The 18712-nt window shown below is 35.6% G+C and overlaps 1 protein-coding gene and 1 non-coding gene across 3 annotated transcripts in view; both read left to right on the forward strand.

Annotated features, from left to right (window-relative positions):
- Positions 1–18712, forward strand: part of IPO7 (importin 7) — a 38407-nt gene that overhangs the window by 5254 nt on the left and 14441 nt on the right. Inside the window, exons 2-14 of one of the 2 annotated variants that reach the window (XM_074842486.1) lie at positions 4043–4124; positions 5682–5835; positions 6163–6321; positions 9110–9266; positions 9891–9980; positions 10403–10497; positions 10597–10681; positions 13707–13841; positions 14372–14471; positions 15565–15641; positions 15995–16111; positions 16871–16960; positions 18051–18216. In XM_074842486.1, coding sequence (XP_074698587.1) covers positions 4043–4124; positions 5682–5835; positions 6163–6321; positions 9110–9266; positions 9891–9980; positions 10403–10497; positions 10597–10681; positions 13707–13841; positions 14372–14471; positions 15565–15641; positions 15995–16111; positions 16871–16960; positions 18051–18216 — 1507 coding nt within the window. Of the gene's footprint in view, positions 1–4042; positions 4125–4698; positions 4767–5681; positions 5836–6162; positions 6322–9109; positions 9267–9890; positions 9981–10402; positions 10498–10596; positions 10682–13706; positions 13842–14371; positions 14472–15564; positions 15642–15994; positions 16112–16870; positions 16961–18050; positions 18217–18712 lie in introns of those variants that run through there. The other variant, XM_074842488.1, reaches the window with a different exon arrangement.
- Positions 17160–17341, forward strand: LOC141931060 (small nucleolar RNA SNORA23). Its single transcript, XR_012625484.1, has one exon. It is a non-coding gene; the product is annotated as a small nucleolar RNA SNORA23 (small nucleolar RNA).

Genomic DNA, 18712 nt, shown 5'->3' on the forward strand with positions numbered 1-18712 from the left:
AGTGAGGCTGCATAGCAAAGATTGCTCCTGGGAAAAGTCCCTGAATTCTTTGGCTCTTAGACCACAAAGTCATACCAGTGACACGGCATGTTGGAGGATTTGTACAGTGGAAGGACTTGAGATGAGGTTTGGTTCTGTTTTTTTTTTAATGTTGAGTTACACATTGGGAAACAGACTTTAACTGTGACAGAACCATTTTTTTTTCCTGGTTATCATTGTAGTTTTCTAAATTGTATTTGTAAACAGTGAGCAAGAGAATAGAAGACAAAGTTTTACTGATGTCAAAATTTTAAAGTCATGGAAATTGTTTCTATTCTCCACACAGTTTATGTGATAGCAACCATTGTGAAATTCTGATTTTAATTCTTGCTTGCTGGAGCCATGGGACTTCTGTTTAGAATGACACTACTTGCCAGTGGCTTTCACTGAAGTGGCATCAGTGCATCCAGTTCTTCTGGACACTGGGGCACGCATGGACAGAATTCTCTACATATAGTTAGTTCCCTGATAGGCCTGTAATGAATCTTGATTTGCAGCTCACCTTTGGTATACCGAAGTATTCTGGCTAATTGCATGTGCTAAAACCAAGACCTAGTATTTATATAGAATATGTAACTAAAATAGGTGTGTTGTTTTCTGTTTGGGTTTTTTAACAGTGCTGTCAGTGAAGAGGAACATGATGTCCCGAGAGGCAGCCATCTTTGGAGAGTAAAAATACTAAAGATTAAAATAGCTGAAATGGATGTGTGTTCAGTATTTTTTAATCCCGTAGATACGAAATTGGCACCAATGTGGTGTCTTATTTTAAGTTCAGTTGTTTTTTCCGGATGCCAGTAAAACATTCCATGTTCTTTTTACTAGTAAAGCAAAACAAGGGAGCAAGTGACAGATTATAGTAGTACCTGGGTTTTTTTTTCACCATTCCATATGCACATACCTCCATGTAGCTGTCCTTACTCCTCCCCACATTTCAGTTTCTCTGGGGTCACCTTCCTTTCAGTGGCATGGGAAGGGGGCCATTGTAAAGAGTTTGGAAGTCCGTTATATTCCATATAGAATGTATAGAAGTGTTAATGTAGCTCTGTGAATTTAGTTATGAACTGAATGGATTAAGAAGTGGCTTTGGAAAGTGTGAGGTATTTTACTTATGCTACCTTGTATTAAAAGCACAAATTATTTCTAGTCTGAATCTGTGCTTTGAACCACTGAAGGGAATGAAGTAGCTTATGCTTGTGGTTGGTTGGTGTCTGATGCCTGAGATGTTAATAAGGAAGGATGATATGTTAAAAAGGCCAAGATAGTGGTATAGATAGTTTGATCCTATCCTTTAAAACTTACTATAGTTCAAAAAATCCAGTGAAAATATATTAATCCCACTCACCAATATACTTGACATTTCTAGGGAGCTTCTGGAGTTTGCTATAGTATAGGCATAGGCTCAGTCCTGTTTTTTTGATGAAGGAAAGATTATTCTTGGCATTGTATTAAACTTGAGTGTGTGGTAGCCTTGTACACTGCTGTCTATTTTTTGTTGCTTTTTACTTTTAAGACACAACATTTTTGTATTCAATTTGTTTTGTTATTCCCATTAGTTCCTTGATAGTTCTTAAGCAATTTCAATACTTTATTGAAATGGATAGTTTTTGTTAAAAGGGTAGTTGTCATTTGTCATGAAAAAGTGAAAGTAATAATTTTTAAAATTACAGGATTAATGCTTTTCAATTTTCAAACATTGCAAATTTTCACTATTTAAAAGGTAGCTGTTAAGTTTATCATAGTCATTGTGGGAAGACATTACTTGGTACTTCTAAGTATTTTATGCAGACTATAATATGACCTTATTCGTAGGTGAGTTAAAGGTTATTGAAACTGGAAGCTTTCTTCAGCAAGTTCATAATAACACATTTAAGTACAGGAGTACTTCCGCTGACATTAATGTTAGGCATGGAATTGAATACTGCGCGGAATTAGGGTCTAATGTCATTTGGTATGTGTTGCAGAAGTGCGTCTATTAATGTTACTTAAGAAAAGAAGGAACTTAATGGACCTGGAGCTGTAGTAGAAAATAATACCAACAAGTAAATTTTATTTGTATTTGTATTCAAGAAATACTTTTTTTTTTTTAATTTGAAAGTATGTTTGCTTCTTCAGGACTCTGAGTGTATCAGAGGGATGTGGGTCAGAAAGATTCATGTTCATATTGCAAGTAGCACATGCAGAGACACAAGTGTTGCTTTTGTGGGTTTTCTGTAGATTTTTAGTGCACAGGATGATTGTGTACAACAGTGTTTTAATATTTTGTGGAGATTCTTAAGTCAAGTTCATTCTTCATTTATAATCAGTTTTAAATAACAGGAGATGGAAAACAAGCTATGCTAAACAAATCTTAGTGCAAATACATGAACAAATGTCATGTCCCAGGCTGTCCCTTTTACACTTGTTTATACTAGAACGTATAGGAGATAATTTGGCAGGGAAAATTAAAGTTGCAGAAAAGAACCTGGTGCTGTAGTAGTGAGCTGGGCAGTGTTAGACACTTAGATGGAATGTTGACATCATTTCATACCACCAAAAGAGCTTTTGGTCCTACTAAAAGAATAGAAAGGAAATTTCTGATTAATTCCCTTTATGATATTAATTTGCTCTGCTGCAGTAACTGAGACAATAATTTGTTTTTGTTAAATGGGTAGTGTAATTTCAATGGTTTTCAAAGTATTAATTTATTTGCTTTATGTAGGGAGTAATAAACTGAGTGACAAGTAGGTAAGAGGTGTTTTCCTAAGAGTTTAACAGGTTAAGTTATGTAGATCTATGCTGTTGTCTTTGATAGAAGTGTTGCAAAGAATGTGCGAAACAATATTGACATATAAGCGAAGATAAAGCAGAAATATATCTTGGCCATTCAAATCATGGAGTAATTGGGTTAGGAGGGAGCTCTGCAGATCATCTGGTCCAGCCTCCTGAAGCAAAGCTGCTTCAAAGTTAGATGAGGTAGATGATGACTTGTCCAGCTGAGTTCTGAATATCTCAAAGGATGAGGTTCCACAGTCTCTGTGGACAGACTGTCCCAGGCCTGGACCACCCTTGTGAATTTTTTTGTTTTGTCAAATAGGGATTTCTCTCACAGCAGCTCAGGTCCATTGACTCTTGACCTTGGGGAATATCATGTTGGTTTCCAGTTATAAAAAGTAGAGTTAGCTTTTAGGATTACAATTCACTTTTCCCGGTGGAAATCATTTAACATCTCCATTTTTTGATGCTTAGGAAAGGTGGGTAAAGATGCTACAATAATGTCGAGGTTAGTTTCCTCGTGTTGAAAATACAATATGGTATTTAGTGTATCAATAACACTTCTCAGTATTGTAACATAGAGACAAAACGTGTTTTTTCAAAGCGAACTCTTGCAAATCCTTTCAAAGTTATTACTCTGCAGATGTCACTCCATTTAGGTTTCCATACTGTTGGTTTGCTGTTGTATAGTTATGCTGACAGTTGCTGTTGTAGTGCATAAATGGTCACTTGAAGCTGTTTTATCAGAGAGATGAACTATGAGTTGGACAGGCTTGCTTAAGGCTGGGGTTAGTTTTAAAACATAGTTGCCATCTGTTTCTTAGATTATTATATAATTGATTCATACCTTGTTAAAGGTCACTATAAACTTGCTGCAAATGTTTTTTTCTGGTTATTTAGATATTCTTCTTTCAAGTAAGTGTTTGTTCTGAATAAAGAACATACTTGGTGACTGTAAAAGGCTGATTCCTGAAGCCTATTTAATGATTTCTTCAACTCTATTACCTTAAACTCTAGCGATTTTCCTCCCCCATGCTGTCTTCAAAATATAGCAAGCATGAAACTTTGGAATGCTTTGGTTGGTTAGCTGACCACTGTGGAACTGTCTGAATTGCTGGTATTCTATTGATTGCATTACATCATTATAAAGATATTGTAAGACCTAACAGGAGTATTCTAAAAACTTAACAAGCTATGACTAAATAATGCTCTGTGGTTTTTTTTTTGTTTTTTTTTTCCTCCTCCTCTACAGGCTCATAAGTCAGTGAACTTTGTTTCAACTCTGCTTCAGATCACTATGTCCGAGCAACTGGATTTACCAGTGAGACAGGCAGGCAAGTTTTCAAATCTTTTTTCATTGAATCTAATTTGATCGTGCATACACACAAGTACATATGCAGATATTGCTTAAGAATTCAAATGGTTTTAATCTCAAATACCATACACTGAATAAGGAAGACAAAGAAAAGGTGACTCTCTCTTCAGTGATTGCTCCCCTTTATCTCTAGTGAATAACGAATGGTCTTTGGGGAAACAGAATGGTTTATGATGCTAGTACATTTGGTCCAAGGAGGAATTTGACTTTGTACCAATAACCTAAATGTTTCTAAACATTTTCAGTGGAAGAAAACAAATTATGTCTTTTAGAACCCCGCTGATTTGCACGAGCCATCAGTAAAGTTGGATATTGAATATTAGCAACTCAAGCATTACCTTAAAGCTGCTATGATTTCTTGATAGCAGTTTTTAATATTATACTTCAGTGGTTTTTCTAACAGTTCAGGAAGTGTGGTCTTGATCGCTTCCTTGTATCTTCCATGTAGTAGAGTAAGTTGTAGCATAAGCCTAACTTGCATTTTTATTTTATCGCTTAGGTGTACCATTGAGATGATGACTCAAAGAAGTTACTGCTTAACATGTATAACATGCAAAAAAAGGGGAGGTTTGAAAAAAACCTCTGAAAATTCACCCTCAGTGTAAGCCAATTAAAAACCAAAGCAGTCTGTAGAGAGTGGAGTCAACTCCTACAACACACAGCTTACAAACAGTGCATGTTTTGCAAAGCACTTAATGGCATGATAAATCCCACTGAGGACAGATTGAAGTCTGCATCTCTTCAGTCTCGTAGTAGCACATATCTGCTGAGTGTTTCTTACCTTTGCAGACCCCTTCAGAAACCCTTTGGTTTCTGAACCTTCAGAAGGTTCATATGAAATTTGGGAAGAGAAGTTGCTTTATGGATTTGTACATAGAATTAGATTAATCGTAACTTTGTTATTAGTTTGTCATTTGAGATATCCTGTTGAATTTTGTAAATCCTTTTCTTTCCAAGTGCTGTAATCTATATTCTGCCACATAAGCAGTTGGGATTTAGTTGTCAAATGGTAAATGCAGGCATTTGTGCCAGCAGCCTGATTGCTCCAAAGTGCAGTGGCCCATAACCTTGGTATAAAGGAGCTCTGTTTCTCTGTAGCATTCACTCCTGTATCACACACTTAATTAGATTTGGTTTTTTGCTTACAAGGGATGTTTTAGGTAGTCATTAGTATTGATTAGCTTTGTATTAATGAAAAAACTGAGAAAATAATTATAAAGTATTTTTAAGAAGTGTTTTGCTATAATGTTCAACAACTATTTATCTGTAGCACAGATAAAAGCAATACATTTATATTTTCATATGAAAACACATTCTTTACAGAACTAAAAATACAGATGTCACAATAAATGGCTAAAAGTATCAACCTAGTTTGGATGGTTTATATATTTTGATTCTTCTACTCAGAAATGGGTAATGAATCGGTAATTTCAATCAGTTTTGCTCTAAAATAGGTTTGTTTGCAAAATGCGTGTTTGTTTTGTATGTCAGCTGATTTGCCACTTTTGTCTCACAGGAGTTATCTACTTGAAAAATATGATAACCCAGTATTGGCCAGATCGTGAAACTGCACCAGGAGAGATTCCACCTTACTCCATCCCAGAAGAAGATAGACACTGTATTCGTGAAAATATTGTAGAAGCCATTATTCACTCACCTGAGCTGATCAGGTATGCAGTTTTAACCTGGTTTTTAACCTGATTTCGGGAGGGTTTTTTGCACAACTAAGATCACCTGCATGCTAAGCATCATTGTCATACACTGTGTATCCTAAGCATAGAATTAGTGTTGATGGAAAAACAGTTGTCAGCTTGTGTAGCATGTAGAAATTCCAAGTTCCTCAAATGGAGAATATTATGCAGAAAGTGCACAACCTAAACCTTATAAACAAAACTTGAAATAAGTCTGTTTGGGCAATGTTAGCTGTTTCAACATCAGAAGAATATTATTAAAATAATAGTAGTAACTTATTTAATCACTGTGCATTTGATTTCTAGAGTACAGCTTACTACTTGCATTCACCATATTATCAAGCATGATTATCCTAGTCGCTGGACTGCAGTTGTGGAGAAAATTGGATTTTATCTGCAGTCTGACAACAGTGCTTGTTGGCTTGGAATTCTTCTTTGTCTTTATCAACTTGTGAAAAACTATGAGTAAGTTTTTTTTCTACGATATAAAACATCAGAATGAATATATTTGTATTTTTTGTATTCTGTATGTATATTGTAATTAGGTAGAATTGTGTGTGGGACTGGGCAAAGGTGATAGAAATCTAATTTTAGAAAATATTCTTGGATACTCGCTATGCAGATGTTGGCTTATAATATCTTTTGCACTAAGAAATTACAGCAAAACTGCCTTCATTAAAGGTTTGAGATTAGAAAGAAGAGAGTGTTTTAAAGCCTTAATTTGGTAGTTGTTTTTTAGGGATTGATAGCAGTAAGAAACTCTGCTCAAAATCATGACTTTCACGGAAAATGATTATTTAAACCAGGTTTAGACTCTTAAACAATTTGTACTGCAGTTATTGGTGACAGTAAACATATAAAGGTTTCAAAGTGTAAAATCTTGAATCTTGGGAAGTTCAGAATTAGCTGACTGACTTTGGTATGATCGTTTTGATAGCCTCATCCAACCCATCGTAGGAGATCTTTATCAAAGCCCACTGTTCTCAGATATGCAAGGCATTGGGCTAGGATCCAGGTGACTGTTCTTTGCTCTGTATCTGGTATTATGCTCAGAGCTTCAAAATCCAGGTTGCACTTTGAGAAGTTATGTGGAGCTTAGCTGCTGCTGTGGTATGTAGGAAACTCATTTGAGCTGGGTCAGAGAAAAGTGCAATCATGGAGTTGGGAAATTGTAGTGGAACTGATGGAATCCACAACTTGCTCTTTCAAAGCACTGTGATGCGTAACGTTTTTGTTTCTGGTACTTGATTTAAAATGTTGCATTGAAAAATGTCACTGTCTTAATTCCATTAATTTAATGTAAATTATTGTAAAACAGGTGAATATCAGTTTCGCAACAATCCTTTTTTTGCAGGAATGCTATAAAGACCTTTGTAATCCCATGCTGGAGTTTTTTCAGTGACTGGAAATTGCGAGTCCTGCTAGGGAAGGAAAGTAAACTGATTTCTCGCTTGAATTTTGATTTAAACATCTTTAACCAAATATACAGCAGAGATCTATGAGAGACAAAACATGAAGTGTTCACTGGTAGTGTATTACGATTATAGCAATCCTTGTTTAGGGAAGAATTTTTATATGAGCACAGTCATTGTGTGATTAACTAAGGTAACAGGTGTGTTCATAATCTTAGTTGATCACACACTTTAGCAGAGGCCAGCAACTGCTCATACTGGTTTAGCTTTCTGGTGAAGTCAACAAGGGTCAGTTTCACAAATCATGCAGGGATACGCATGTTTTATTGTGTAATAATATAGGTGCAAGCAGATCTCTTTAAAATTTAAATTACTTAGGTCAGTTTTTTGAGGGGAAAATCTGCATGATGTTATGACTTTTGATTAAGTTTTCACTGCTTGAGTTGTAGGAATATTTAGCTATTGATTTTTTTTTTTTTTCCTTAATGTGGAAGGTAAATATCTTGGGCCTTTGCAACATTTTTTTTTTTTTCTGCAAATCCAGCCAGCAAGATCAAATGCCTGCTCTTTGCATAGTAATTTTTCTGGTCTTTGAATTGTGTCTTTTGCGGAAATTAGAAATTGAGTTTTCCTGAGCAACATTTAATCCTTATATTTAGGTTTCTATTTCAGAAAATATGTGGAAACTATATTACTGAACAGGATTTTGGAGCTCAGTGTTCTGTAGTAGTTTTTACAGAACATGCCATTTGGTAGAAGATTGAGTAGACTGTGTCTTATATATCTGCAAATTGTCACTGTTTAAGAGGCTGACCATTGATATTGAGTATTAGTGAAAAGTCTACCAAAAATGTACTTTAAAAAAAAGCAAAACAAAGACAAACCAAAACAAATCCTCCATCCCCAAAATCTCCCACAAGAGTCCGAGAGTATTATAGTATTAATTGCTTAATCAAAAAATAAAGCTGTACAGTCTTAAAGGGATATTTTACTCAGTTCTTATTGTCATCACCAGTATGGATAAGATCTTATTCTGCTGTGATAACTCTTGAGTCAGTAAGGACTTTCTTCTTTGATAAGTTAAAAGTTCAAGGGGAAAATTTCAAAATGCAGCTTCATTTCCTTTCAGGAATTTCTCAATGTTTTGAGAAAGGAAATGAAGCCTTACTTTCAGTGTAGGCACCTGGTGGACTGTCACGAGCATGGGAAGATCTGAGGCTCTATTTGAAGGGGGGTTACAGTCTGCCACGACATAGCCTTGAAGCCTGCATACTCTATCAATTTGTTATATTTGGGCAAATTAAATGGCAAGATGAGAGACATCAGTGGTAAACTGTGAGAGACTTCACAGTTTACTTTCTTTGATGTCAGTGAAGTAATCTAGCGTCTGGAAATATTTTGATAAATTGTGAACTCTGATATCCTGGAATCTTACTGACTAGCCCAGCATATGCCATTCTTGGCAATAAACGTGTACCTTTTGCTTGCAGTTTTTGTAGTGCTCTGGTTGCTTTTCACTATAGTAATGGTGGGGCTGAACGTGATGTGGTATTCAAAGTGAATAAGTTGGTAGGAATGCATTACCAGCAGAAAACTAATGTGGATATACAGTGGAGTAATGGACACTCAGCAGTTTTCTAACTTGCCTTTTAACTGTAATGTTGTCTGGCTTACAGCTTTATTTCAAATTCTGTAACAAGAAATGGCTAGGTTTTTTAAAAAATCATATGCTGTTAGGAACTGTAGTACAACCTACTTGCATCTACACTAGGGAAGGGTGGACTTCTCAAATTCAAAAGCTACCTGAAAGATTTACTAAACTAGTTTGTTCTTACCTAAAGGTACAAGAAACCAGAGGAACGGAGTCCTTTAATAGCTGCAATGCAACATTTTCTACCAGTTCTGAAGGATAGTTTCATTCAGCTCTTGAGTGATCCATCTGATCAGTCTGTCCTCATCCAAAAACAGATCTTCAAAATATTTTATGCCCTTGTCCAGGTAAAAAAATAAAATTTATATATATTTGATCAGTAATTTAAAGCATTATGATTTTCCTTAAAATAGTAAATGACAGAAATATTAACGATACAAGATTACATCTGAATCATTTTCCCTATAGCTCCACTGTGGTATGAATCACAGGTTTTTGGTATATTTGATTGTGCTGTACTTTTGTACAGTGCTGTTCCTGGTTGGCATTAGATAGAACTTATGCATGCCATCCTCTAAGGTAGAGTGTTTGCTAGAAAACCAATTTTCTAATTGGTTTTCTAATGACAGATAGAGGCCAGCCTACCTAGATTTGCCAGTGTAAATGGAGCAGTTTGGAATGAAACTGTTAATATGCTGTTAATTGCCTCAGAAATTAGTGTAACATCCATTTAAGTAGTATCTTAGCATTTCATAAGCAGAATGAATTGGCGTAAAGACCTCTAGCACTATTGAGGACATAGACTAGGTTGTAGTTCTTTAGCCTGGTTTTCTGAGTCATTTGCTAATCTTTCGTGGTAGCTAAGTGTAGACAAAGATTTGAAAGAGCTAAAATTCAAACTGTGAAAGTAACATTATTTTCAGATTGCTTTATAATAAACTTATTTTGCCTTTTTTATGTATATAAATAAGTACACATTACCTTTGGAGTTGATAAATCAACAAAACCTGACTGAATGGATAGAAATCCTGAAGACTGTTGTCGATAGGGATGTACCAACTGTAAGTGGCTTTTGGCTATTTATGTCTTTAAGCTTAAATATTTTTTCATTTGTTAGGAAGTTTAAAAGTTTAACTTTTTATTTCTGCATTCTTTTTTCTTAATAGATGTCAAGAAAATTAATTTTTACACTAAGTGTGTTTTAAACAGACTAGACAAATTTTGAAAATATGTGACTTGTGTGGGAGTTCTGTTGTTTTCAATTTATAGCACAACTTACTTTGGCTTCTTGTTTCAAGAGTTTGTTGATCATTTATGCAGCATATATGATGGGATTTATTTTTAGATATGCTGTACTTTATACCTCTATTAAGCTAGAAGTGCAAATGACAGTTTAAAAGCAAAATATGCTATACAGTTGTTCAAAATACATATAATTTGAACGCTTTGTGAATAGGTTGTGGTGTTTTGGTTTTTTCTAAAGGAAACCCTTCAAGTTGATGAAGATGATAGACCTGAGTTGCCTTGGTGGAAATGCAAGAAGTGGGCTTTGCATATCTTAGCTAGACTTTTTGAGAGGTATTTTCTCTTCCATTATTATTTTTAAAAAAGCAAACAAATACTGAAGTCAATAATATTGCTGCACCCTTGAATTTGTGTACTTGCTTCTAATTCTAGGTATGGAAGCCCTGGTAATGTTTCCAAGGAGTACAATGAGTTTGCTGAAGTGTTCCTGAAGGCATTTGCTGTTGGTGTTCAGCAAGTAAGAAACCCTGAATGTGGGGGGTATTAGGATAAGTTTAGAGTTAGTAGTGATTTCTTATTTCATTATTTTCTGAAAAGTCTTCTTGCTCTTTTTCACAACTGGGTTTTTTTTAAGCACATTGATGTGGAAAGCACTGATGTCTGTGGGTTAAAGAGTGGAATGATTAAAAGAAATTATTAATTTGCCATGTAGGACAATACACTGAAAATAGCCTATGCACCATCGATAATCTGTAAGTAGAGTGAATGCTCTCATATAACAAGCCCTCAGATGAGCTTCAGATAAATGCTATCAGTTGTTCTCTTTCTGGAAGAGAGAGGTATAATTATGTGGTGTAGTTGACGTTCTTACCTACCCTTTTAACTCTGATGATATAGTTCCTCTTTGACTCAGTCAGTAAATACTAAGCTTTCTAGCCTTCTGCAAAAGCCTGATCAAGCAGAGGCTTGCTTAAGAACAGGTAAGTCATCAGGTCACTTTCCGCTTCCTCCCTGTCCAGGGGCTGCCACTTCTACAGGGTCTGTTATAAACAAAGCATCTTCTGGACTATAGCAGTTTCTATTAATGTTATGCCAAACTATCCTTGATTTTACCTTTATTGGAGTAACTTCATGATTCAGGACGTCCTACCACATGGCAGCAACCTACAGGTTTTCCTGAAGGGACAGAATGGATTGGTGGGGCAGGAATTGTCATCTGCCTCTCTTACAGCGCATGTTTAAAGTCAGTAATTTGAACTTTTTGAACTAGCAAGAAAACTCCCATGAATATTGGGAAACTTCTGGATCTGTTTCTCGGCTCCTGACTGTACTGCTGACTTCTGTTCTTTTGAAACAAGTTTATTTACAAAAAAACAAGTAGTTTTGGTAAAATTCCCTTTTATTGGCTTATAAATCTGTTTATATTAGGGTGATTAGGTTATAAATGTAAATAGACTATTTATGAAAGTCTCAGGGAGCAGAATGTTTTCTTCAAAGCCTTTATTTTAATCAGGAGAAGAGCAGTTCTTAGTTCAGGTTCAGTTTTCTTAGTTTTCATTCCTAAATGAAATTATAATGAATTACAGGACTTTCAAAAAGGAAAAGTAGGGAAAGTATCTCCTAAATACTTGTTTTCTGAGGGTCATCCAAAGTATTGAAAGGGAAAAGAGCATTTGTCACACTGATTGTTAGGAAAAAACCCACTTCAGATCCTTCTGAAATTCAGCTACAGCAGCAAACTGGATCTTCTTGTATAAGCTTTTCTGCAGAGAACATTGTATTACTATATGTTAAGTTCTAGTTTGCTGAATACCCAGGATTACTACTTTTGTCTAGAGCAAAGAACCGCTAACTTATATTTTCAAAATCTTTCCTGAGCTGCCACCATGGTGTGATTTAGGCCATGGAGCCTGTCTCAGATCCATGCAGTATAAAAGTTCAGTATATGATGTTAATACAGTGATGGTGATTTCTTTGTTGCTTGTGTTGAAATTTTATAAAGGAAGCAAATCTTTAGAATGTCATGTACTTTCTGTAAAACAGCAAGAAATCCCAGTCTTCATTAGTTTCCTCATTACTTCCAGTAAGACTGTATTTAAGGCATACCATCAAGAAAGTAAATTATGTTGCAGAATTGTTAATGTGTTGAATGAATTCTGTTGCCAGTTTGTTAGATTCTTTTTAGTGATTAATACTCTTCTTAATTGTTCTAACTTCAAGAAGCATGTTAGTCTTACCATGTACTCATGTTTTACTGATTTTAGAAGTTACAAACATCTGTTGTTTAAGGTACTGGTTTTGCAGAGAATCATTTTCTCTTTCAGTTAGTTCACAAGAGACTAAAAAGGAATTTTGACATATGTATTCTTTGATAATCCTCAAAACAACTGCAAGTCTGAACATTTGCTCACTTTTCCTTTCCTATCCTAAGTCAATATCTAATGCCACCAAAGCCTTGTACTCAGGTGAGGGTAACAACCAGTAATTTCTTTCTGAAATCCAGGATGCTTTTAAACACGAGCAGCTAAACTTTGAGGACTGATAATGCATCTAGAGCATAAACCAGCTTGTAAAGTTACGAATTTCATGGTGAATGAATGCATCCTCTTGAAACTGAAGTGTGAGGCATCTCCTTTGGGAGAAATGCTTCAGTGCTTGCGTAATAAATGTTATTAATGGAATTGCTTTTCAAAATAATGAATCTCATTTTCCCCAGATGTTTTCTGGGTGATATTACAGATTGATAGATATCTTTTCAGTTCCTTCAGTTTTAGATATTTTTTTTTTAACATTGTTGATTTATGTGAAGAATTAAATGAAACCCTGGAAATGGGATTTGTCATTTCTCTCCAGTTGGTGCTGCTGCTCTTGAAGGGGCGGTGTTGCCACTTGCCTAGATTGGGCTACGAGGAAACCCGCTTGTCTTATCAATACCAAACTTTTTAGTGAGCTGGAATTTAATTACTAGTAATGGTTCCATGTCCATTTCATGTCCTTATTTGTGGAGAACCATTGACTTTAACAAACGTAAATCCCTGTGAGTACTTCTGAGTGCCACCTCAGGAGAACTGAGTCTAGAAAGCCAGGGGGAGAGTCTGCTTCATCATTCTTCATACAGCATCATTGCTGTAAGGCTGCACATAGACAAGAATCAGTAGACTGTGTGAGTGTAGAGTATTTTACCAATCCAGTGTTCGGACACGAATTTCTGCCCCCAAAGAGTGGCAAGATGGAATAACAAACTTTGAACAGAACAGTCCCCTGGGCTATGTTGCTGATGAATTAACATGTATGTTTTGTCTTATTAAAGGATTGTATTTTTAAAAGATGTGTGGCACCTGATATGAGCTGCAAATTGCCTTATATAATTAACAGTGACATTTAGTAGAAGGATTAGTCTACCCATTTTAGGCTAATGGATAAACAGTGGGTTTTTGTTGGATTTAACAGGGTTCTTAGGTAGTATTGTGAGGGAGGGTAGAATTCTTGTGGTAAAAATGGTCTGCTCAGTATAAGCTATTGATGAGATCTGATTTTTCTAGGTGTTGCTGAAGGTGTTGTATCAATACAAGGAGAAACAGTACATGGCTCCTAGAGTTCTGCAGCAAACACTGAATTACATCAATCAAGGAGTGTCACATGCAGTCACCTGGAAGAATCTGAAACCTCATATTCAAGTAAACCATTTTTGGGGTTCAATACTTAGATGATTCAGTAGTACATTAGTCTGTATAGTGTTTCTAATCTTGCTGGAACTCAAGTTTTAAGGATCTCTGTTACAAATTGCTGGTGGAAAGAGTTTAAGCATGTTCAGCAAAGGTTACCTTGATACATGAGCAAAGCTAACTGCTTTTTTTTGTGGTCAGTCCTTTGTGCTTTAATGTATTAAGGATTATAGTGTAACACAGCAAACACAACAAATTTGGAGATGGTGTTAACTACTGAATTTATGGCATTAAATCATTTCCACATACCATTATCCAAAGCAAATTTAATAGCTTGCACTGTATTGTAGTTCTACCTTAAGTTAAAAGATTCTTTTTTTGTAAGGTAGCACATAAAATCCACTACGTCCAAAATAGTTTTTGAATGTTACCATTTTATGACAAGTGACAGGATGGACAAAATCTGTGAAACACAGGACAGAATATGGAGGTTGATTTAGAAGTGCTAGCCTTTTTTCATTTTTTTTTTTTTTTTATTGCAGGGAATTATCCAAGATGTTATTTTTCCATTGATGTGCTATACAGATGCTGATGAAGAGCTTTGGCAAGAAGATCCATATGAATATATTCGCATGAAATTTGGTGAGAATTTGAAAACTAGTCATGTTAAAATACGACTTCACACAAAGAAGGTATTTTTGTAGTTGTTTGTGAGAATAGAGATGGCTTTAATATTTAAAAGAAAAAAAAAAAGAGAGAAAACCAGTTTGTATTATCCAAATAATATAACTTCTTATAGTTAACTTTTGGATATACTGGTGGAAATGACAGATAACATGACAGTCGACACAGGTGTTTCTGCACTTGAAAAAGCAGCTCACTTTGGCGGTTACCAAGTTTTTGTTACAAGTCAAACAGTTTAGTTCTTGCTATCAATAATTAAGTTTAGTGTTACTAAGTTTTTACTTTACAACAGCTAATATTTCAGGCCCTGGAGTTTTAATGATCTCAAGAAATTTCACACATGGCACAGTTCAGAACAGATTTACTGTAAAAGTAAATGAAACATTATGAAGTAAGCCCAGCAATCCAGACTTGTCTGATTTCACCTCCTGTGGCTTGCTACTTTGTTGTTGGGGTTTACTATAAGTTCATGCAGTCCTTTCAGGCTGGGGAAGGAAAAGGATACTTCAAACTTCTTGAACAAGTTCTTCTCTTTGCTAGGACTTTTATGTGACTAGAACAAGGAATCTTGATGGGTTTGGGAGTTTCTTATGCCTCAGGTGAGAGGCAGACCTGTAAACAGTACAGGTATTATACAAGGCTCTGATAATCCTCTTCTGCAGAGAAATAAGAAACTGAGCATTTTTAACTCAATTGTGTCTGCTTGCCTGAACAGCAAATAGCCTATATGTCGAAAATTGACCACTGTGTCTGCTTCTACTGTTACAAAAGATACATCTTAAAAACAACGAAGACATACGATTTCAAATTAGACATGTAGAGCCGGTGATCATGAAAAAGGTGAAACATGTATTGGCAATCTCCAACCATGTATTACTGTTGTTTGGTCTTGGAATATCTGTAGTAAGAAAGCATGATTAACCACCTGGGGGAAAAAAAAAAAAGGTAAAATTGTTAGTTTTTTGTTTCATATTAAATCACTAGATTACATTAGGATCATGAACTGTAGTAAAGGACCAAAATTTATAGCTGTTACATGTTTACTTAATAGATGTATTTGAGGACTTCATTTCTCCAACAACTGCTGCTCAGACGTTATTGTTTACATCATGTAGTAAGAGGAAAGAGGTAAGCTATTCCAGGATTTTACTTAAATATAGTGTTAGCTAGATTTGGTTTATAGTCTCTATTTGCTGAAAGAACTACTAATAGAAGTTACTTTTCTGCTCTCTGTCATATCATAGTACACTAAAATTTATAATTTCATTTATTTTGCACTGGTCTATTTGTGATTTTTGTAGTTGCCAATTCCCCCAGGACCTCTCTATCAAGAATGTTGTGTGTTTATAACAAAGTCATAAAACATTATCCAAATTGCAGACTTGCAGCAGATTATTAGAGATTTAAGTATTTCTGAGCACAGAGAATGGTACCTGAGATGACCGATTGAAATACTTTGACTAACTTTACATATAATCTAGGTCTTGCAGAAGACAATGGGCTTTTGTTATCAGATCCTTACTGAGCCAAATGCTGACCCTCGTAAGAAGGATGGTGCTTTACATATGATCGGTTCTCTGGCTGAAATTCTGCTAAAAGTAAGCATAACAAATCTGGGGGTTCTTTTGATTCTTTTTTTGTCCCTCTTTTCTTTCACATATCGCGTCTTAAAAGAAATGAGAATAGCTGCTTCAGTTTACAAGTTTCTCAGTCACTGCCATTTTTTTTTAAAGCTGTTGAACTTAACTGTTTTGGTTTTGTTGTCAGATTAATTATACAAGTTCTATTAGGTCATGCTCAAGTCCAGATTATTTTAAGTTCCTTTAAGTTCTCTGCTACTAGTTAGAATTGCAACACCATTTTCCATGCTACACTTAACTACATTCCCTCTTTTTTGTGGAAGGAAGGAAAAAAATTCCATCCAGTGAGAGTTTGATTTAGTGAGATCTTTTCTATGTATAGAAGAGAGGAAATCATGTGAAATTAGCAACCTTGCTCAATTAGAGTGGTAGCAAAAAAGATGCAGGGCATGGACTTGTATTTGGATGACGGTTCTGAGAAGTCTCCCTGAGTGTATTGCCAAGCAAAAGGTGTCTCTAGGAGTCAAAAATGACAAGGAAAAAAAGTCACTATTTTGACTGAAAATTATAAAAGTCCATGTAGTATCCAAGTTTAATTACTAATATGGGACTTGTTGTTGCTTAGTGGACTTCAATAAAGGGAGAAGTTAGAAGTCTGAGGGTTTTGTTATGCTGTTCACACTTTTATTATATGTGACTTTTTTTTTTTTTACTGGATTAGAAGTGGATTTTTATATAAAGTTTTAAACTGATGTGTTTGTATTCATATGATGACAGAAGAAGATATATAAAGATCAGATGGAATATATGTTGCAGAATCACGTGTTCCCTCTCTTCAGCAGTGAGCTGGGTTACATGAGAGCACGGGTAAGAAAGTGTAAGATTTACTGTTAAGATACACTGTCTGTTCCAAATGAATAGTTCAGAAATACTCTTTAAATTTTTCCCTCTAACAAATGCACTCCTTTCTGCACCTGTCCTATAATAAATTTTATGCTTATTTCAGAGATCAGTATCAGTCTTTATGTGTGATTATAGATAGCTGCTGTGTAGTTTTAAGATGGCTGCAGAATTGTGTGCATAGTTTTCCATCTGTGTCTGGTGGTATTGTCTATTTGTGTTTTGCATTTAGACTGTACTGCTCACACAAAACCTGTGGCCAAATATGAACTTGAGATCATAGTACTGGTCTAGTGATGTCTGAAAGGCAAGCCTTCCACTGACCAGCCTCCACACTCTCAAACATCTTCATCTGTTAAAAAGTTTTACTCTCTCTTTATTCAACAGTACTTCAGATTTAATAATTTGTGTAGATTATGGGTAAATGAGTAGTAGATAATCCTGTTTGTAGGTTTTTGTCATGGTTTAAACCTGTCTGGCAGCCGAGTACCACACAGCTGGTCACTCACCCTCCTCTGCTGGGGGGATGGGGGAGAGAACAGGAGAGGGGATAAAGATAAGGAGACTTGTAGGTTGAGAAAAACAGTTTAATAATTGAAATATAATAATAACAACAACCACCACAAACAGGTAATGCACAATGTGATTGCTCCCCACCCGCCAACCACTGCCCAGCCTGTTCCTGGCTAGCAATCCTAGAGAAGAGAAGATCCTGAAACCACCATCCCAGAAGCGAGAGGCCCCCTTCCCAGCTGACCCTCGTCTATATACCGAGCATGACATTATATGATACGGAATATTTCACTGGCCAATTTTGGTCTGTTGCTCTGGCTGTGCTCCCTCCCAGCTATTTGTACACCTGTGCACTGGCAGGGCATGGGAAGCTGAAAAGTCCTTGATTTCTTAGCAACAGCTGAAAACATAAGTGTATTATCAACATTCTTCTCTTGCTGAAATGCAGCACTATTCTAGCTACTAAGAAGAAAAATTAACTCCATTCCAGCCAAAACCAGGACAGTTTTGTAACTCTGAATTTGTTCAATGTCTTATTTTTCAGGCTTGTTGGGTTCTTCATTATTTTTGTGAAGTCAAATTTAAGAGTGACCAGAATCTCCAGACAGCCTTAGAACTCACAAGACGGTGTCTGATAGATGATAGGGAAATGCCTGTGAAAGTGGAAGCTGCAATAGCACTTCAAGTTCTGATCAGTAATCAAGAGAAAGGTAGCCCTCTCTTCTTAAAGCTACAACAAGCTTTAATGGGATAGGCATTAATATTGTGATGTTCAGGGAGACTTGTCCTTTCCAAATGTTAATTCTTGCAACTGTAATTTTTAATAACTTATTGTAGTTTTTCAGCTGAAAAAAATTGTATCTTTTGTAATGAACTATCACAATTTCATGGTACAATAAATCCAGTTTTACAGCACCTAATCATTGATCAGAAATACGGTGGCAATATAAGCATATCTGTCTCGGGATACATTAATTCATGTTAAAATTTATTTTAAAAAAAAAAAAATTGTCTTTATCCTAGCAGGCTTTACATTGCTTACTATTCCTGAAGCTGACATAAAAGCCACAAAGCAAACATAAATTCTGTATCAAATACGTCAGCTAATTAGACAAAAAAGCTTATGTACCCATTCCCACTCAAATTGGCATTGATAAGTAATCTTCCATTCCATCAGGACTGTAGAACTCAGGTTTTCATACTTTA

Source organism: Strix aluco, chromosome 16 (genome assembly GCF_031877795.1).
Source record: "Strix aluco isolate bStrAlu1 chromosome 16, bStrAlu1.hap1, whole genome shotgun sequence".
In the NCBI taxonomy this organism is placed as follows: domain Eukaryota; kingdom Metazoa; phylum Chordata; class Aves; order Strigiformes; family Strigidae; genus Strix; species Strix aluco.